This window comes from Saccostrea cucullata, unplaced genomic scaffold (assembly GCF_032062105.1).
Source record: "Saccostrea cucullata isolate Sc308-1 unplaced genomic scaffold, CSIRO_AGI_Scuc_v1 ctg836, whole genome shotgun sequence".
Classification (NCBI taxonomy): Eukaryota; Metazoa; Mollusca; class Bivalvia; order Ostreida; family Ostreidae; genus Saccostrea; species Saccostrea cuccullata.
This window is the reverse complement of record NW_026924030.1, coordinates 1-16,308: the sequence shown is the minus strand read 5'-3', so window position 1 is coordinate 16,308 and position 16,308 is coordinate 1. Positions and strand designations below refer to the sequence as shown.

Below are 16,308 nucleotides of genomic sequence, written 5' to 3'. Positions count from 1 at the left end.
AAATTCTATTTTTAGTAACCATGGCAACACCGTTCATCGAAATCAAAACCGATGCTCTATTTTATGTATCTTAGTGTAGTCTACTTGGGTGCCAAGTTATATTGAAATCAGATCAAAACTGTAGAAGGAGTAGCGTTTTAAAGGAATTTCAAAGAAAATTCTATTTTTAGTAACCATGGCAACATCGTTCATTCAAATCAAAAATCTATGCACTATTTTATGTATCTTAGTGTAGTCTACTTGTGTGCCAAGTTATATTGAAATCAAACCAAAACTGTAGGAGGAGTAGCAATTGAAAGGAATTTCACAGAAAATTCTATTTTTAGTAACCATGGCATGACCGTTCATCGAAATCAAAAACCGATGCTCTATTTTATGTATCTTAGTGTAGTCTACGTGTGTGCCAAGTTATATTGAAATCAGACCAAAACTGTAGGAGGAGTAGCGTTTTGAAAAATTGTTTACAGACAGACGGACAGACAGACAGACGGACGGATGCCGGACGCATTACTATCGCATAAGCTCTTCTTGTCTCTGACCAGTAGAGCTAAAAATTCACTATGACCCCTTTTTCAGATGTAAAAAATGCCTAGATTTCAGGGTTGCTTCACAAAAATAAACTTTATACGTGTAGTAGCTATTGACAGTCAGATGAAGAACTGTGAGCTACACATCAATGCCCCAAGACACATTACCTGACAAGTTTTGATAATTTAAAGTCCTACAGTATAAAAAGTTTTGATAATAATCAATTGTAAGTAAGATTAAAATGTAGGTCATTGTGACCTGTTTGGAGTTGTTTCATTTAAATTCTTGATGAAAAATTTAATGATCCTAAACTTCAAAGAGCCCTACCTATGCAGCAAAAAATATTTGACATTAAATGAATGAAGGGGGGAGGGTAATCATCAAGACCTACATTCAGACTGACTGGCCCAAAAATGCACCCACTAATAAAGTTTGGAGATCCAAATTCTTAAATTGTTCAAGAAGAAATTTTGCTAAATTAGATATCTTCAACTCATGTAATTTTATGTATATTTGAATCTATGAACTTGCTTACATGACCTTAACTTTGACTGGGAGTACTTAATATACATAGAAGGCAAACAAAAAATAAACCTTGCTCTTCTAGGTTGGTAAGACAAGTCATTATGTATAATTATGAAGGAAGGCCGCTTGTCCATCTTATATTCAATAACATCTGACACATTATCTTCCTATTAGAAAGATTCATATTTGTTCTTCTGATAAACTTTTATCATGAAAATTGCACAATAAAAATGGCAAAGAGGAACTGAATTAAAGCCTTAACAGGTGTCTAAAGATAAAGATCTGCCTGGTCACTCCTAGCAGTCCCCATTAAACGTACAATCCTAAAAAGTCAACACTGTCTCGGCTGTCAACAGCACACATCACACTACTATAGGGTATCTAAAAGGTTATGAGAGTGCTAACATCTCAGCAAAATAAAATACAGGCTATACTGAGCCATGGGTATCTTGAGCCATTCACTTACATTAATATTACATAATGGTCAGTCTTTAATAGATTTTGGGAATAAATTGATAGCAATCTGTTTTTCTCTGTTCTGAATGTCTTATAAATCGAACTGAGACCTTTTTTGAATGGATCGGTACAATCCCTTGGGTTTTAAACTTCTACAGCCCTCTAAATAATAGAGTTGTCAAAATTACTGTAAAATTACAGTTAATCACTTTGGCCCAAAGAAGGCGTGCATCAGCATGATTTGTATAAGGATAGGGGAACCTTTGGATACCATCAGAGGACAAAAGGTGTTGATCTGTTCAACAGATCAGATGGACTTCTATTTAATGTTTACAATGATCTGGGGAAAAATAAACATTTTTTTAATTGTTAATTTGGAAACACTGAACTCCAATGGTACAATTAATTTTAGCAACCACAAATATATAAATAAAAATAAAAAATTGTTTCCTAAAAATAGAAAGTGAGAGATGGGTGTCTTCTTGCATGGATGTGTGACAAACTCAGGTTTATAATTCTGTAACAGGAATATCACCCAACCATTCTCGTACTAAAAGTGATGAAAATTGTATTTGCTTGGCAATATGAACATAACACTGAGGCAAGCCTGTACATCATGTTTATACAAATATAGAGTAACATGTTGTAGGCATATCCTGGGGGGTCAGGCTTTCACACCTAGCAGGATGAGGAAGTGTACCGTTACATCCCTATTGCGATAGCATTTCTTAATTGTGAATCTTTTTTTTCTTTTTACCAAGACTCCCAGTTAATTTGAATTTTTAATAATCTGTACTTAGCAATCATTTTGAAAGTTTTATTTTTTTTTTCAAATTTGTACAGAGTAGAAGCAAATATCAATTTATAATTTACAGTAGAACATGATAATGACATTTTTAAATATTGAAATGATCAATTTTATAAAAAGGTACATGTACGTGCCCCAATTTCCTTCATGTTAATTTATCTCATAGTCTCATACATTCCTGAAATCAACCCAAAAATATTTTAAATGTGCCTAATGATATAATATTTCATTTCTGACTTGTTGCGTGAACTAGTGTACATTCAAATTGGAGTTGGTGATTAAATTAAACATTTTTTATAAAAGATTTTTTTTTAATTCCAAATGAAGTCCAAAGAGTATGTATTACCACCCAAATTATGCTCAGTTGCAAAACAGAGCATATTTCCATGATAAGTTCCTGAGTTTATTAACCATGGTAACAGATGCAATAAAGAAGCACAGGTAATTTATCATGTCAATGCATAATCTGCACAGATGTGACTGCATGCAATAAAACATGCACACATAGGGTAGGGTGGTGTAATTTCGACCGGTTATTTTTTTGTACTTAAGATTTGTTAAAGTATGTCACTGTAATGTTATGCTACAACTTTTACTGGATCCTTTTACCTTCGAAATACTTTTAATCTTTCAGATTACATTGATTTTTCATATATTTTTGGTCATTCTATGAAATAAATGCGTTCGATTTACAAGATATGTGTGTTGGGTAATTTCCACCGCACACGGGGTATTTTCGACCGATGGGGCCAATACAAAGGACATAATTAGCATCAGCTCTAATTTAGTTGATAAAATATGAATTTTAATTTTTCTGCTGTATAGCATAAAAGATCAAGTAAAAATACTGACCAAAAAAATGACAATTTTCAAAATGTACCTAATTTGAAGACATCGAGTGCACCAGATATCTATGGCGCCGATTTGCCAATTGGTTAATGTATGCTACAAATGTACATGTGCAGGCATCTAAACCACATGTAAATAAAACAAATGATTTTTCACTATTGTTGTACTAGTTTCTACCAGGTATTAATGTATATAATACGTATTCTATTATTTTTTCCGGACTATCATGAATTCTTTCTGGTGACAGATTAGTAAATTATGTCATTTTACATTGGTCGAAGTTACCCAGTGACGCCGTATTCATGTAGGGATAACTTTGGCCGATTTCTGTTAAGCTGATTTGCAATTTAATTTGTAAAAAACTAAATACTATAAATTATAAGGGTATTAATTTCATTTTCAAAATAATATTTGATAAATGTCACGCCAGGGATATCCATTGATTGTCTTTCCATACAAGATATTTCTGAGGTGATAGTTCACCGTAGTGGCAAAAAATATACTCGTCAGTAATTTTTCGGGTGATAAAGCCTATTCTTTGATGTAATTTTCCAATAATGATCTTAATAACGCTCATGGAAATAAAATTATTTTGGACACAATATATTCAAAATATGTTTTCTTTCTGCATACTACAAATGTACATACACAATTATACGTCATAAACAAAATATAATAAGATATTTATGAACTGTCGAAATTAACCAGGTGGTCGAAATTACACCACCCTACCCTAAAACCAACTGAGTTGCAATTGATCCTCTATAAAAAATAATAAATATCTGAATTAATATTGACATTAAATTTAGTTAATGATGACCTTTTCTTTATTTTTATTAAATCTCCAAACTTTTATGAAACATAGTCAGACAGTTCCATGCATACTGCTGATGGTGTATACACTGTAATTCTTCATCAAAGTTAAAGAATGCAGAAAAAAGTCTTGTGTCCCTATACACCACTAAAATTTGTTCAACCAACACCAAGTCTAAAATTACTGCTCCTTTTGTTAAGCTCTTAATTATTCATTGTTAACATTTACTTATGTTACTATAGGCACTTAATTATTAATTACAACTTTTATTAATGTTACTCTTACTCCATAACAGCAGTAATTTTCAGAGGCCATTCATCACAATGTGTATGTAATGAACTTGCATTATATAATACATATACCTACATAATAGGCATTAATATACTAACATGTATTTAATATTTAATTTTCAAAAACTCATATTTCTAATTCTGTTAACGAACCTTCCAACGAAAGCGTGTAGTACATAGAATTATCTGATATGTTAGCTAGTATTTTGACAAAGTTTGGTTCCAAAGAACAATAGGTAAAGGGGCCACTGCAAGTTATGGTAACTATAAGAATTCAGTTCCTTGACCCCTCCCTACTCTATGTAGTTTTTTTACCTGTGAGGTGCCCATTCAGTGGACCCTGGCTGTAGAACAGGATAGCATGCTGGATCAGTTCTGAGGGGGTTATGTCTGGCCACACCTCAACCTCTGATGAAAAAAATATATATGTTAGCATTTTTATATTGTCTTAATTCAATATTGTTACATATATTACACAGAAAATCAGTCCAAAAAATCAAATATTGAGAGGTGCAATCCAACAATTTTTATATACCCTCCCAGACCTACCCCCACCCCATCCACACACATCCTATTATACACACACACACATCTTTTCAAAAACCTGATGATTGGTACTGTTACTTTATAGATTTTTTCCAAATTTAAATTAGTTCTGATGCAAATAAGTTATGAATTTCATTTTTTTTTCTTGCTTGAAATAATCTGAATAAGGTATATTTCATGGTGGTAATTAAGTAAGTTGAGCTGAACTGTGATTATGTGTTTCTTGATCCATTCATTTTACTAGCTTTGTCCATGTACATATTGATTTTTTTGTGACAGTCATGTTATAGAGAATTATAATCATAAAGCAAAAATCGACCAACATCTGAATAAATCTGTTCCTTTAATAGAAAGACATATTTCATTACTGCTCTGTTCACACCTATTGAATTTAACCTGAAAGACCTGTGTACATGTAGACCCCCCCCTCCCCCTGGTACCCTTGGCCCAAAAGACACCCATCTTTAACTGCATATTTAATGGAAATTTTTGACAGTTTATAATATGATATTTGACAAAATATTGCTCACTGTCTCCTTGTAAACAAATTTTAATTAACAGAGATGAAATTATAAACCCCAAACCTTCAGTTCTTATACTACAAGGTGCTTGCTAATACTAGTATTTTTTGCCTTTACAAATAAACTGCTCCCTTAAAAATACGATTTTCTTTCCATCACAATCATAGCTTTGTACTGAAAGAGTATGGAACTTCAGTGCGCATATATAATACCTTGATTTACGGTGAGAAATCACTTTTTTTACGCTGGGTATTTTGAATAAATTAACATTACAATAAACAGGTTTAACAAGACCTATTTCACAATTTTCAGTTGTCAATTTCAGTTTCTACGGTTTATTTTAGTTGTAAATTATCAACTTGTCAACCGGTGGTGTCCGATGTTTACAAGAACCGTGTCACGTACATATGCTACCCGGAAAATCCCGACCCAGGTTAATCATATCACTTTCTCCTCCCAATGAAATAAAATTAAAACGCAAACTTACCCGATTCCTTTTGGTCCATGCCCTTACAAAATCTTTCATTCACAACACAGGGTAAAAATCCAGAAAGTTAAAAATTAATCCATTGCAGAGACACTGCTTATACCAAAACACGTTTACCTGTGTAGTAAATCCATTCATAACATAACCTTTTTTCGAGTTTATCCAAGCATGGTCAAATCGTCGCGCACATCCAAGTGTGTAATTCTTCAGTGCGCCACCTCGAGAGAGTGTGAAGGGAAAACCCGATTTCACAGCTGACACACATGTGTTAAATATGTTTTGTTTACAAACTTTTTATCCCACTGTAAATAGTAAATATTTAAATTACACCCAACGTTTTTCACTTTTCGAAATTCAGTGTGACTGCACTAATATTTATCCCCGATAAATTGTTTGCGCTTTATTATTATATAATTATCTACATTTAATTATCAAAAGAAGATCGGTAAAATTTTAATTTTACCGCGCCTCGAGCTGAAGCGATGTGTTAATGATCTATTTTGATGGCCCCGTAGTTTATTTTCAATGCGATATGGTATCTTTGTTGCTAGCGGCCATTAATAGCAAACTAATAAAATGACCTAGTGAATTTCCACCACAAATTTGTTAATATGTAAACAAACATTTTTTCCAGACAAAAATTTTCTTACGAATTTTTTTTTTTTCAACGGACAATAAAGTAAAACAAGCAATTAATCTGTTTGTATAAAATTCACTTTATTACAAACCAGGTAGCCCATCTCTAAGGAACATTGTAGTTAATTATTGTGAAGAACTTAACAAGGGTGTCCAAAATTTGATAATTAACATAATTATAAATACATTTTTTGTACATAAATCAATGCAAAAAATATTCTGATGTTGGACTGTATGCCACACACTATTCCTTAATCATGCAGAAAATCAGCTATATTTTATTTTTTAATCCATGTGTATTCACTAGCTATGTAATTGACCAAGATAAATTCACAGAAAATTATATTTAAACTTTGTCATAGTCACTACAAATGCAAAAATTTAATAACATAATATGTAGTATCAATATAAGTCAATTCTTAATATCTCAAACTCAGTTGGACCCAGTAGAAAAAAAGGAAATATCTGAAGATTTTGAGATTAAAATATATACAGGAAAAAAATAATTGGGACTTCCAACTCACTTTGACACTTTGATTGAAAATACATATATATATTAGTTCAATCTTTTGTTATATTTAGATTTTACCTATAACAAATACATAATTAAGGCAGCTGATTCAATCTAAGAGCTTAGCTAAATCATCCATTGTCCTTCGTATCATTTCAATAAACATGCAAGACTTCCATGCAGTATTTCCCTACGGTTCGAGGGCGTGGAATGGCAAACTGTCTTTTCAGCTGTGAGAGTAGGACGTCCAAAGTCAGGAACGCCGCAAAGTATTCCCTCTACAAATAAAACATACAAGGACTGAGGAAGAAATAATAAATGTTAAGTTTTAGGCTGTTTACGGAACAGTGGGGTAGAAGGAATTTCCTTGTGTTATCGACAAGTCAAGTACTTTTCTAGGAAGTTACTAGAGAATTTTTAAGTGCATAAATGTGCCAAAAAGGACCTTAATCACTTCCCTAAAGTATTAACTACTGTAAGAGGTGGATTGGAAGGGGAGAACTAGGAATATTTATTGTAATTTGAGAGATTAGTGAATCATATGATATAAGATAGTATACCACATCTCCCTTGTTTTAGAGCAAGATGAAAATATGAAATCATCATCAGAAGACAAAACTCATGTATTTAGCTCTTAATCATTTTACATAATTTTTTGGCCTTTTTTTCAGAGAAAATCTATCATTTGATATGTGGCAAACCTCCTTAAAACCAATATATATGCAAACCTGGAGAGACAAATGGACGCACAGATGGGAAAAAATAATTAGTGCTATTCAAGAATTAATGCTAGATAAATCCAAATAAACACAAGTTTATTGATTTTTTTCATTCTATTTATTGTCTTCACTCTGTACCACTGGTATAAGAGGCTGAGATGGATTCATGGCATTTAAACATCAAACTTAAAAAAAAAAGCTTCTGAAATAGTTGACACAAATTATATCATGCCAACATGTATATATGCACAAGAGCAAGGTTTTAGTATAGCCTAAAGATATAATGACATTATATATGATATTACCATTATTCAGCAAGTAGAAAACCCTAATGATTTTCTGTCTTCATCAGAGATATGTACCTGCTTCTCCACAGTGCTATGAAGGCTGATCAACACATGGTGGGAATCAGGGGAGATAACCAGCTGCTGGTAATGGGCATCAATCAGCACACAGACAAAGTTCACAATCTGTGATATGAAGAGAAGAATGTGATGAAGTACGACACCAGGAACACACAAATACACACACTTTAAAATAGGGCACCTCCCAACCAGCATAAAATCAAACTTTACCATGGGCACATACCAAGATGGAAAGAAAATGTATTTTCCCTAAGACTGAATTATTCTGAATTATTTTATTTTCATTGTTTAAGCATGAAATGTGTCAGCCAGCTCATAAAATTAACCAACAGGCACCTAAGATTACTTTATTTTTCATAAATGAAAAAAATCAACCCCATACCTATTAAGAAAAAAGGTTCATTTTTAAAAGGGCCACAATTAACATACACTATGTACATGAAATAGAGGGTATTTGTAAAACATATTAACATGTGCTGTAAGTTGTAGAGTAAGGAGTTGGTTCTCATGTTGTGGGCTGGAATGCAACTGTGGAACGTGGAGACAGGTCATTTATATGAGACCATATAAACTGTGGTCTTGTGTTGCAGTGGGTGCTGGCACAAAAATAGACCCCCACTGCTCAAAGTCTGAGAACAGGTCTAAATTTGCAGGCCTTGACTGGCAAGTGGTAGCATCCCCATATGAGTGAAAAAATTCTCAAAGGTATATTAAACAAAGATATCAATGCAAGACATAACAGAAAAGGGTCAATGCTTAACTTAAAACAAGAGGCCCACGGGCCTTATAGGTCACCTGAGTATCGTGTAACAACTTTCAAACAAATAACTTTGGTTCGTGTTTTAAACAAGAGGCCATGAAATTTACAATTCATAATTTTGAAAGAGGCACCATTGCTTATCATAATTATAAATTTAGCATGCTTACTCTATTAATTAATACCCAGAGGTTGATCAGAGTAACAAAGAGAAAATGCACTTCCACTTTATAACCAGTTTTGCACCTCACCCCAAAGGAACCACGGACCCTGGGGCCATATATTTCAAAATTTTGCAAATTTTATCATAAAATGGTTGATTAATACCAAAGAGCAGATTTCAAAGCATTAATTTATTTTCAGACTACGTAACACCCCCGCCCCGCCCCAGGGATGGGGGGGCATAAAAAAATAATCATTTTGCTAGATGCACCTTTCTTCATCATAAATACTGTATATATACTTGGATAATTGGCATAAAACCCAGGAGCAAAGGAAAAGATTTTCAAAGAATTAATGTATTTTCACTATATAATCTATATAGCCTCTCCCTAGCACTGGAACCCCTGATCCTGGGGCCATAAAATTCAAAATTTTGGAAGAGGCACTCTTGCTCATCATAGCTATGTGCTTAGTTAGTTAATTTAATACCCAGAAGCGGAGAAGAAGATTTTCAAAGAATAAATGCATTTTCACTATATAATCAATAGAGTCCCACCCTAACACCAGAACCCCTGACCCCGGGGTCATAAAATTACAATATTGGAAGAGGCACTCTTGCTCATCATAACTAAGTACTTAGTTAGTTAATTTAATACCCAGAAGCGGAGAAGAAGATTTTCAAAGAATAAATGCATTTTCACTATATAATCAATAGAGCCCCGCCCAAACACCAGAACCCCTGACCCTGGGGCCATAAAATTCACAGTTTTGGAAGAGGCACTCTTGCTCATCATAACTATGTACGAAGTTAGTTTATTTAATACCCAGGAGCAGAGAAGAAGATTTTTAAAGAAATAATGCATTTTCACTATATAATCTATATAGCCCCGCCCTAGCATTAGAACCCCTGACCCTGGGGCCATGAATTTCACAATTTTGGTAGAGGACTCAATGCTCAATACATTCATGCCGACAGTTTGCCTGCTTGATGTCCAGGAGTAAAGGAGAAGATTTTTAAAGATTGCAATAATTTTGGTGGTTTTGGCCCCATCCCCCAGGCCCCAGGGGGGCAGGGACCATGAAATTCACAATTTATGTTCCCCTTCACCCATAGATGCTGTATACCAAATTTGGTTGAAATTGGTTCAGTGGTTTCAGAGAAGAAGCTGAAAATGTTCAAATGTTAACACATGACAAACGACGGACGACGACGGACGAAAACAGATAGCAATAGGTCACCTGAGTTACTCAGGTGACCTAACAACTCTAAAGTATTTCATCAAATATGATGATATGGTAATAAGTATCAACATTTGTTTTGTGACATTGTCTATTTTATAATAAATTGATAAGATATACATGTATTTGCACAATGATACCCCCTTATTAACACAATATACTAAAAATACCTGTGTAAGATCTGGTGCTGCATTGCTGTTTGTTTCCCGGTTATTGAGCAAGTAGCACAAATACTCCAGCAACATCTACGAAGAAAACATAATACATGTACACCAAAGGTTTAACACAACCCTTAAACTCAATTTCTCTTTAACATATCTGCATGGATGGCAAAAATCTTACCAGAACATTTTGGAAGGTAACATGATGGAGACACTCAATGATGAAAATATCATTGTAGGACTTTTTAACGATCTTATTTCTATAGAACAATTAAGGGGAAAAAATGTAAATTAATAACATCAACAGAATAATTTGTACAAAACCATGATTTATATACAAATATACCGATTTCTTTTGAGCCACTATTATGCATAATATACTTGTTACTTGTGATGATGCCATTGTTTAGGATCTGGGAAAAAGACTGAAAATGTATAACTCAAAAGGAAAAAGGAAGATATTAAATCATTTTAATTATAATAATTCTAAATACCAAGAAGCTGGATCCTCATATATTACTTTTGAGACTTTTTTAAGGAGAACATGTTCAAAATTATGTAATAGGCATCCAAGTTTACAGCAGAGTAACCCTCTACAGAAGGAGTGACACCCCCATAACCTGTAGTTGACATGGATACTAATATCCTTCCAAAGTATTCATTTCATTTTGTTTATTATGTTAGGAAGGATACATGATGTGACCTTTGCCCTCTGATAAGGACTGGCTGCTTTTGCTGGTTCCTGAGTATCCATCTAATTTTACTGCCTCTGAAACCTTTGCATCATCAGCACTGAAAATAAAAACATCTTTAAGATTTCTGTGGCATCCTCATAGAATAGATAAAGGATATTTATAATTTAAAACTATCAACATTACTTCAAACAAAACCTCATTGCAACACACCATAAACTAACCTGAGAACAAAATTTGTGAACACACAGAGAGATTCTTCCGGAATATCTTCTACAGAATTCAGACATTGTAAAAGCAGAGTCAAGTCCCCATGTTTCACTAGGCCCTCTGCTATGTCTTTAATGCATCTGAAAATATTAATCTTCTGTCAGATCATTGAAGATAGAATATTTCAAACAAGTCTCTGTTTTAGAGGTTGATCCTGCATACATAATTGACATACTGGGTGCCAGTTTCTAGTATTTTATGTACTGTAAGTCAGTCTTTTTTTCCCTTTCATTTAGTGTAACTGACTGCTCATGAAAATTTTATTCTTGCAAATATTTGCATTATGAAAGATTATCAAGATAAATATTAAATGAAATTTACAAAATAACTGTCTTACTTAAAAATATCAAACAATTGTATCATGATAATTACATGTATTTGACATTTGGAGCTCTACAATACTTTGAGTATTCGGAACTTGTGTGACATATGTACTAACCTACTGGGCACCAGTCTGTGAAGGAGGAGCTGTTCTAGAATGTTGTGAGGCCAGAACTTGTGTGACATATGTACTAACCTACTGGGCACCAGTCTGTGTGTGAGGAGCTGTTCTAGAATGTTGTGAGGCCAGAACTTGTGTGACATATGTACTAACCTACTGGGCAACAGTCTGTGAATAAGAAGCTGTTCTAAAATGCTGTGAGGCCAGAACTTCTCATCAGACACACATCTCTGGACAAGCTGCTCCATAGTGGAAGTCTCACTGATCACACTGCTGGCATCATCCCCGTGACTTTTCAGAAGGTTTGAAAATTTCTTCTCAAATTCCTTCTGTGTCTGAATTTTTTTAAAAAAACTTGTCTTTCATTAGTGCATAGTTTCAGTCATCATATTTAAAAATTACTGAAAAATTATGTATTTCTAAAAAAAATCAATTGCTTAATATGGGTTTTTGGGTGATGTCTCTTTTTTCTATTGAGTAAAAAATGATAATAGGTTAGTTACCGGTAATTGATTTACCTTGCAAGTGCATATATTTTGCAACTCTGAAAACAGTTTGTTAGCTTCAGTGTTTGGTGAGGGTGACTTCTGAAAAGATATCATAAGAATTATAAAAGAAGGGTATGAATGTTGTAATGATATTCTGTAAACCAACTTTTTTTTGCGAAGACTTTATTTCGCGATTAACCAGGGATAAATTAGTTCGCAACAATTAATTTTCGTGATCAAACCTTTTTGCATCTTCTTTTCATAGACCAATATACTATAAGGACCGGTTCATGGCAAGAAATATTCGCGATGACCATGCTCTCGCGAACTTCGCGAAAATTTCTCGCACACGAATAAAAGTTGGTTTACAGTATGTATAGCTTTGGATCTAACACATATCAAAATATTTTGAAATAAGAAAAATCCCATGATTATTAATATAAATAAGTTCATTTAAAGCAGTCTTATTTTTGTTTTTCTCAGTATATATGAATCTGAACCTACCGATTTAGACCAGGTCAAAGGTCCAGGGGAAGCTGGGTCATGTTGAATATGCACATCGACCTTTTGGTGACCTAAGATACTAGATAATGTGGAAGGATGACAGGAGTAGGAATACATATACAGGGTCCTGTGGCACAGCACAAAGAGATGTTCGTGTAGAACAAACAGCTGAAAATGTATACAAATATAATCACATAACTTTATTTTTCTGATACATATCTTTATTTCTATTTGTTGGATAATTAAATTATGTTACCTTTAGTCTGTGATGGGTTACTTCCCTACTATTTACAAGAACTTTCTATCATATCAAAACAAAATGTTCATATACATATCAATAAGAAAACTAAGGATCTCATGACTTACAGTACCCAAACTCACAATTTCAAAGCTCTGAAATAAAATTTCACTTCCATCTGCAATATTTAAAAAAAAAACCTTTTCACATATTTGAAATACATGTATTTAATTAATATTTCATATTAAAAAAATCATACTTTAATGGTTGATTTCCTTGAAGCTGGTAGATTCTTCCAAGTTTCATATGTTCCAAATTTTATGTCAAATATTCCAATTATCTCTAGAAAATAAGCAAAATTTTATTAATGAAGAGTATTTTGTCATGCTAATAAAATACAAGAAAAAGATTATTGAATATACTTTGAGTCATTTAATAAGATTTTATATGATTTACCAAATGAATTATCTTTTAAGATTCAATCAAGAGATGAACTTACCTTGATTATCTTTGACACAACCAGCTAGCACTATGTGAGTTGAATTGAGGGCCACCATTTTTGTTGCCTTGGTGACTCCAGGGATGTTCTGTAACACTTGTGATGAAGATTGATGAAATGACAGAGTCTGACATAACAAATCACCATTTAAACCTGAAAAATACACATGTCACGGTAAATATTTTTTGCTTATATTGTCTTGGAAAAAATTTTCATCAAGAGGCCCATGAGGCACAGTATACACCCCAGTAATTTTATCCCTGCTATTTTTATTTTTTTTTAGGTCCAGTTGCTCACATTGACATACAAAGAGAAAATCAACCGAAAAATGACTAAAGCCATACTTACACAGGATATATAATTTGATGCTATCTCTACCAGCACTAGTATGACAGCAGACAAATTCTGTGTTTACTGGCATCGTGACAGATTCAGAGTGTCGAATCCATTCCTCATTCCTGTACCAATGACTCATCAACTGCAAACTGTTCTGTAAAAAGGATGTTATATCCAATATCAACATACCACCCTTAAGCCAGTTAAGGCAACAATGTGCAAACTTTGCTTTTGACTTTTTTTTCTTAAAATAAGCCATATTAACATCTTTATATATAGAAAGAGAGAAAGATAAATTTCATATACAAATGGCTGTAAAACTAGAACTGTTCTTTCCATGAGACATATATTAACAGGGCTCGACATTAACACTTGTCCGCTTGTCCGGTACCAATGAAAAATAAATTCGGACAAGTGAATATTGCTGGGCACTTGTCCGATTGGACAAGTGCATTTTAATGTAAAGGGGTTTCTAAATAAAAAAAAGAACGACTGTTGAAAGCTAAATTGGTAGTCTCAAGACAGAAGCTGTAAACAAAATCCAAACTTCGATCTCAAAATGTGTCGCTATATTAATATTGAGTTCACATTCGATCGGGATCGAAGTTCAATCATACTAAAATGAAAAGTCATGGAAGATATGAACTGAAGTGTGAATATTGTTTGATGTTGACAGGTTCACTTGTGGACATTTATGTTATTGTCAGGACAGAAAGCCTAAATTAAATTTCGTTTTATGTGTCTGTTGTATTTATCAATAACATCAAAAATCAATCAACTGCATGACATGTATAAATAAATGGACTTAATTTTAATTTTCAAGTTGAAACTATTGAACTTCATTGAAAATTTTCGGACAAGTGAATTTGAAATTGGGACAAGTAAATTTCTTGGTCACTTGTCCGAATGGACAAGTAGGAAAAAAAGTTAATGTCGAGCCCTGTATATTAAGTAATCTTACCTCTTGTCGCAACAGACAGAGTACACATAGATCAGAATTTATCTTCACCAGATCACAGAACAGAATCTCATCTTTATCACTTAGGAGACCTTCTTTTATGTCCTTGACCTTACTGAGAAAGGTCACAGCTCCATTCTTAAACACCACGACTGGTTCTGTAGTGTTACCTGGAAGGATCTTCTGTATTGGACATTTAGCCTGTGGAGAAATTTACTAAGAACATGTATTAAATCCAAACACACTTTCATTATTTAAACTATCATGCTCAAATATTGGTAAATTTAACTAATCCATATTTATGTGTAAGAGTTTATAGTAGTATTTAAAATGATTATTTGCTTCCTCTTTAAAATCACTAAAAATATTTTGATACAAATAATAGCTATAAACAGTAAATCACAATCCAAGGATTTGCTTTGACAGTGTTTAATTGTAGTAATCAATATATATTAAATATTTTTGTTTATATACACTTACATTTTTAGTGGCTGACTTCTCAAAGTTCTGTTCATGTTGATCCCATGCTCTAACAGTCTAGGAAAAGATACATGTGATTATCTAACAGCTATAGAGAATTTCATATACATATAAGTTTTATCCATGTCATATAATGATGCCTGAAAAAAAAAATAAAATAAAAAGATCATAGTGACAAAAGGAATTTCCTAAATATGGTTATAATTATCTTTCAATGCTCAAACAGAACTCTGAGCATGCCCTTACCCTCTCATTGATAACAGTGATAAATTTCTGGTCATGTTCACTCCATATTACAGGACTTGTAATGTGCTCATTGTGTTTTGTTGACCAGCTCTGTGTAGCTTTCTGGTCATCAATCTAAAAATATAAGACAACCTTACAATTTGATGACCATTTGGTAGTGTGTGTGCCCAACCTGTATATTATTCAAATGCACTGAACAATATACTAAGTATATAGGTCCCTGACAATATTAAAGGAAATTCGAACGTTGTTTTCTCCACACTAACAGGACAGTTTCTTTCGTTTTTCAGGAAGAAATACCTTGTATGTATTGATCAAGTTAGAACTCTGAGTAACAATTACATCGCTCTCTGTAATACATGTATCAACATTAAGGATATTATTATCCTTGATATCATCTGCTAGCACGACAGGTTCTCCTATGGAAGCAGCCATTTCAACAGGACCGCAGTAAAGTTTGTTGTAGTATCGATACCTCTCGGGTAATGCTGTTGACTAAATGGTTAATATCCGATGTGTTCCGACTGATAAACAGAATAAATAGCTTGTACGTAAAATGCTTTCTTTTCTGCAAAGCTCCTAGACGATATACTTATACGAGTTTAAACAAGAGCAAACGGTGACATTTTTAAAATATATTTTTATGACATTTACATAGAACTGTGCAGTTTGTAGCTCTTAAAACACTGTGTTTTGATCAGTTTAGCTTCTGGTAGTAATTTAATTCTATGAAATGCGAAATAAACGATACACATTTTTTTCAAATAAAACATCTTTATTA

At 33.2% G+C, this 16,308-nt stretch overlaps 2 protein-coding genes across 2 annotated transcripts in view; both read right to left on the bottom strand.

Annotated features, from left to right (window-relative positions):
* LOC134265519 (uncharacterized) overlaps window positions 1–6,289 on the bottom strand; it is a gene marked incomplete at its 3' end in the record, with an annotated part of 38,676 nt that extends 32,387 nt beyond the window's left edge. The window contains exons 1-2 of the mRNA XM_062747739.1: window positions 5,825–6,289; window positions 4,586–4,678 (exon numbers count right to left, since the gene is read on the bottom strand). Coding sequence (XP_062603723.1) covers window positions 4,586–4,678; window positions 5,825–5,843 — 112 coding nt within the window. The remainder of the gene's footprint in view (window positions 1–4,585; window positions 4,679–5,824) is intronic.
* A 727-nt stretch (window positions 6,290–7,016) lies between these two features.
* LOC134265526 (nucleolar protein 11-like) lies at window positions 7,017–15,970 on the bottom strand. Its single transcript, XM_062747746.1, has 16 exons — window positions 15,828–15,970; window positions 15,528–15,641; window positions 15,282–15,338; window positions 14,805–15,002; window positions 13,856–13,997; window positions 13,508–13,660; window positions 13,268–13,350; window positions 12,771–12,938; window positions 12,297–12,365; window positions 11,932–12,113; window positions 11,291–11,416; window positions 11,068–11,166; window positions 10,556–10,634; window positions 10,384–10,458; window positions 8,053–8,160; window positions 7,017–7,249 (listed from the first exon to the last, which is right to left on the bottom strand). Exons 1-16 carry the CDS (start codon window positions 15,960–15,962, stop codon window positions 7,127–7,129), a joined length of 1,911 nt encoding a protein of 636 aa, XP_062603730.1. The 5' UTR covers window positions 15,963–15,970; the 3' UTR covers window positions 7,017–7,126.
* Window positions 15,971–16,308: the final 338 nt, after the last annotated feature.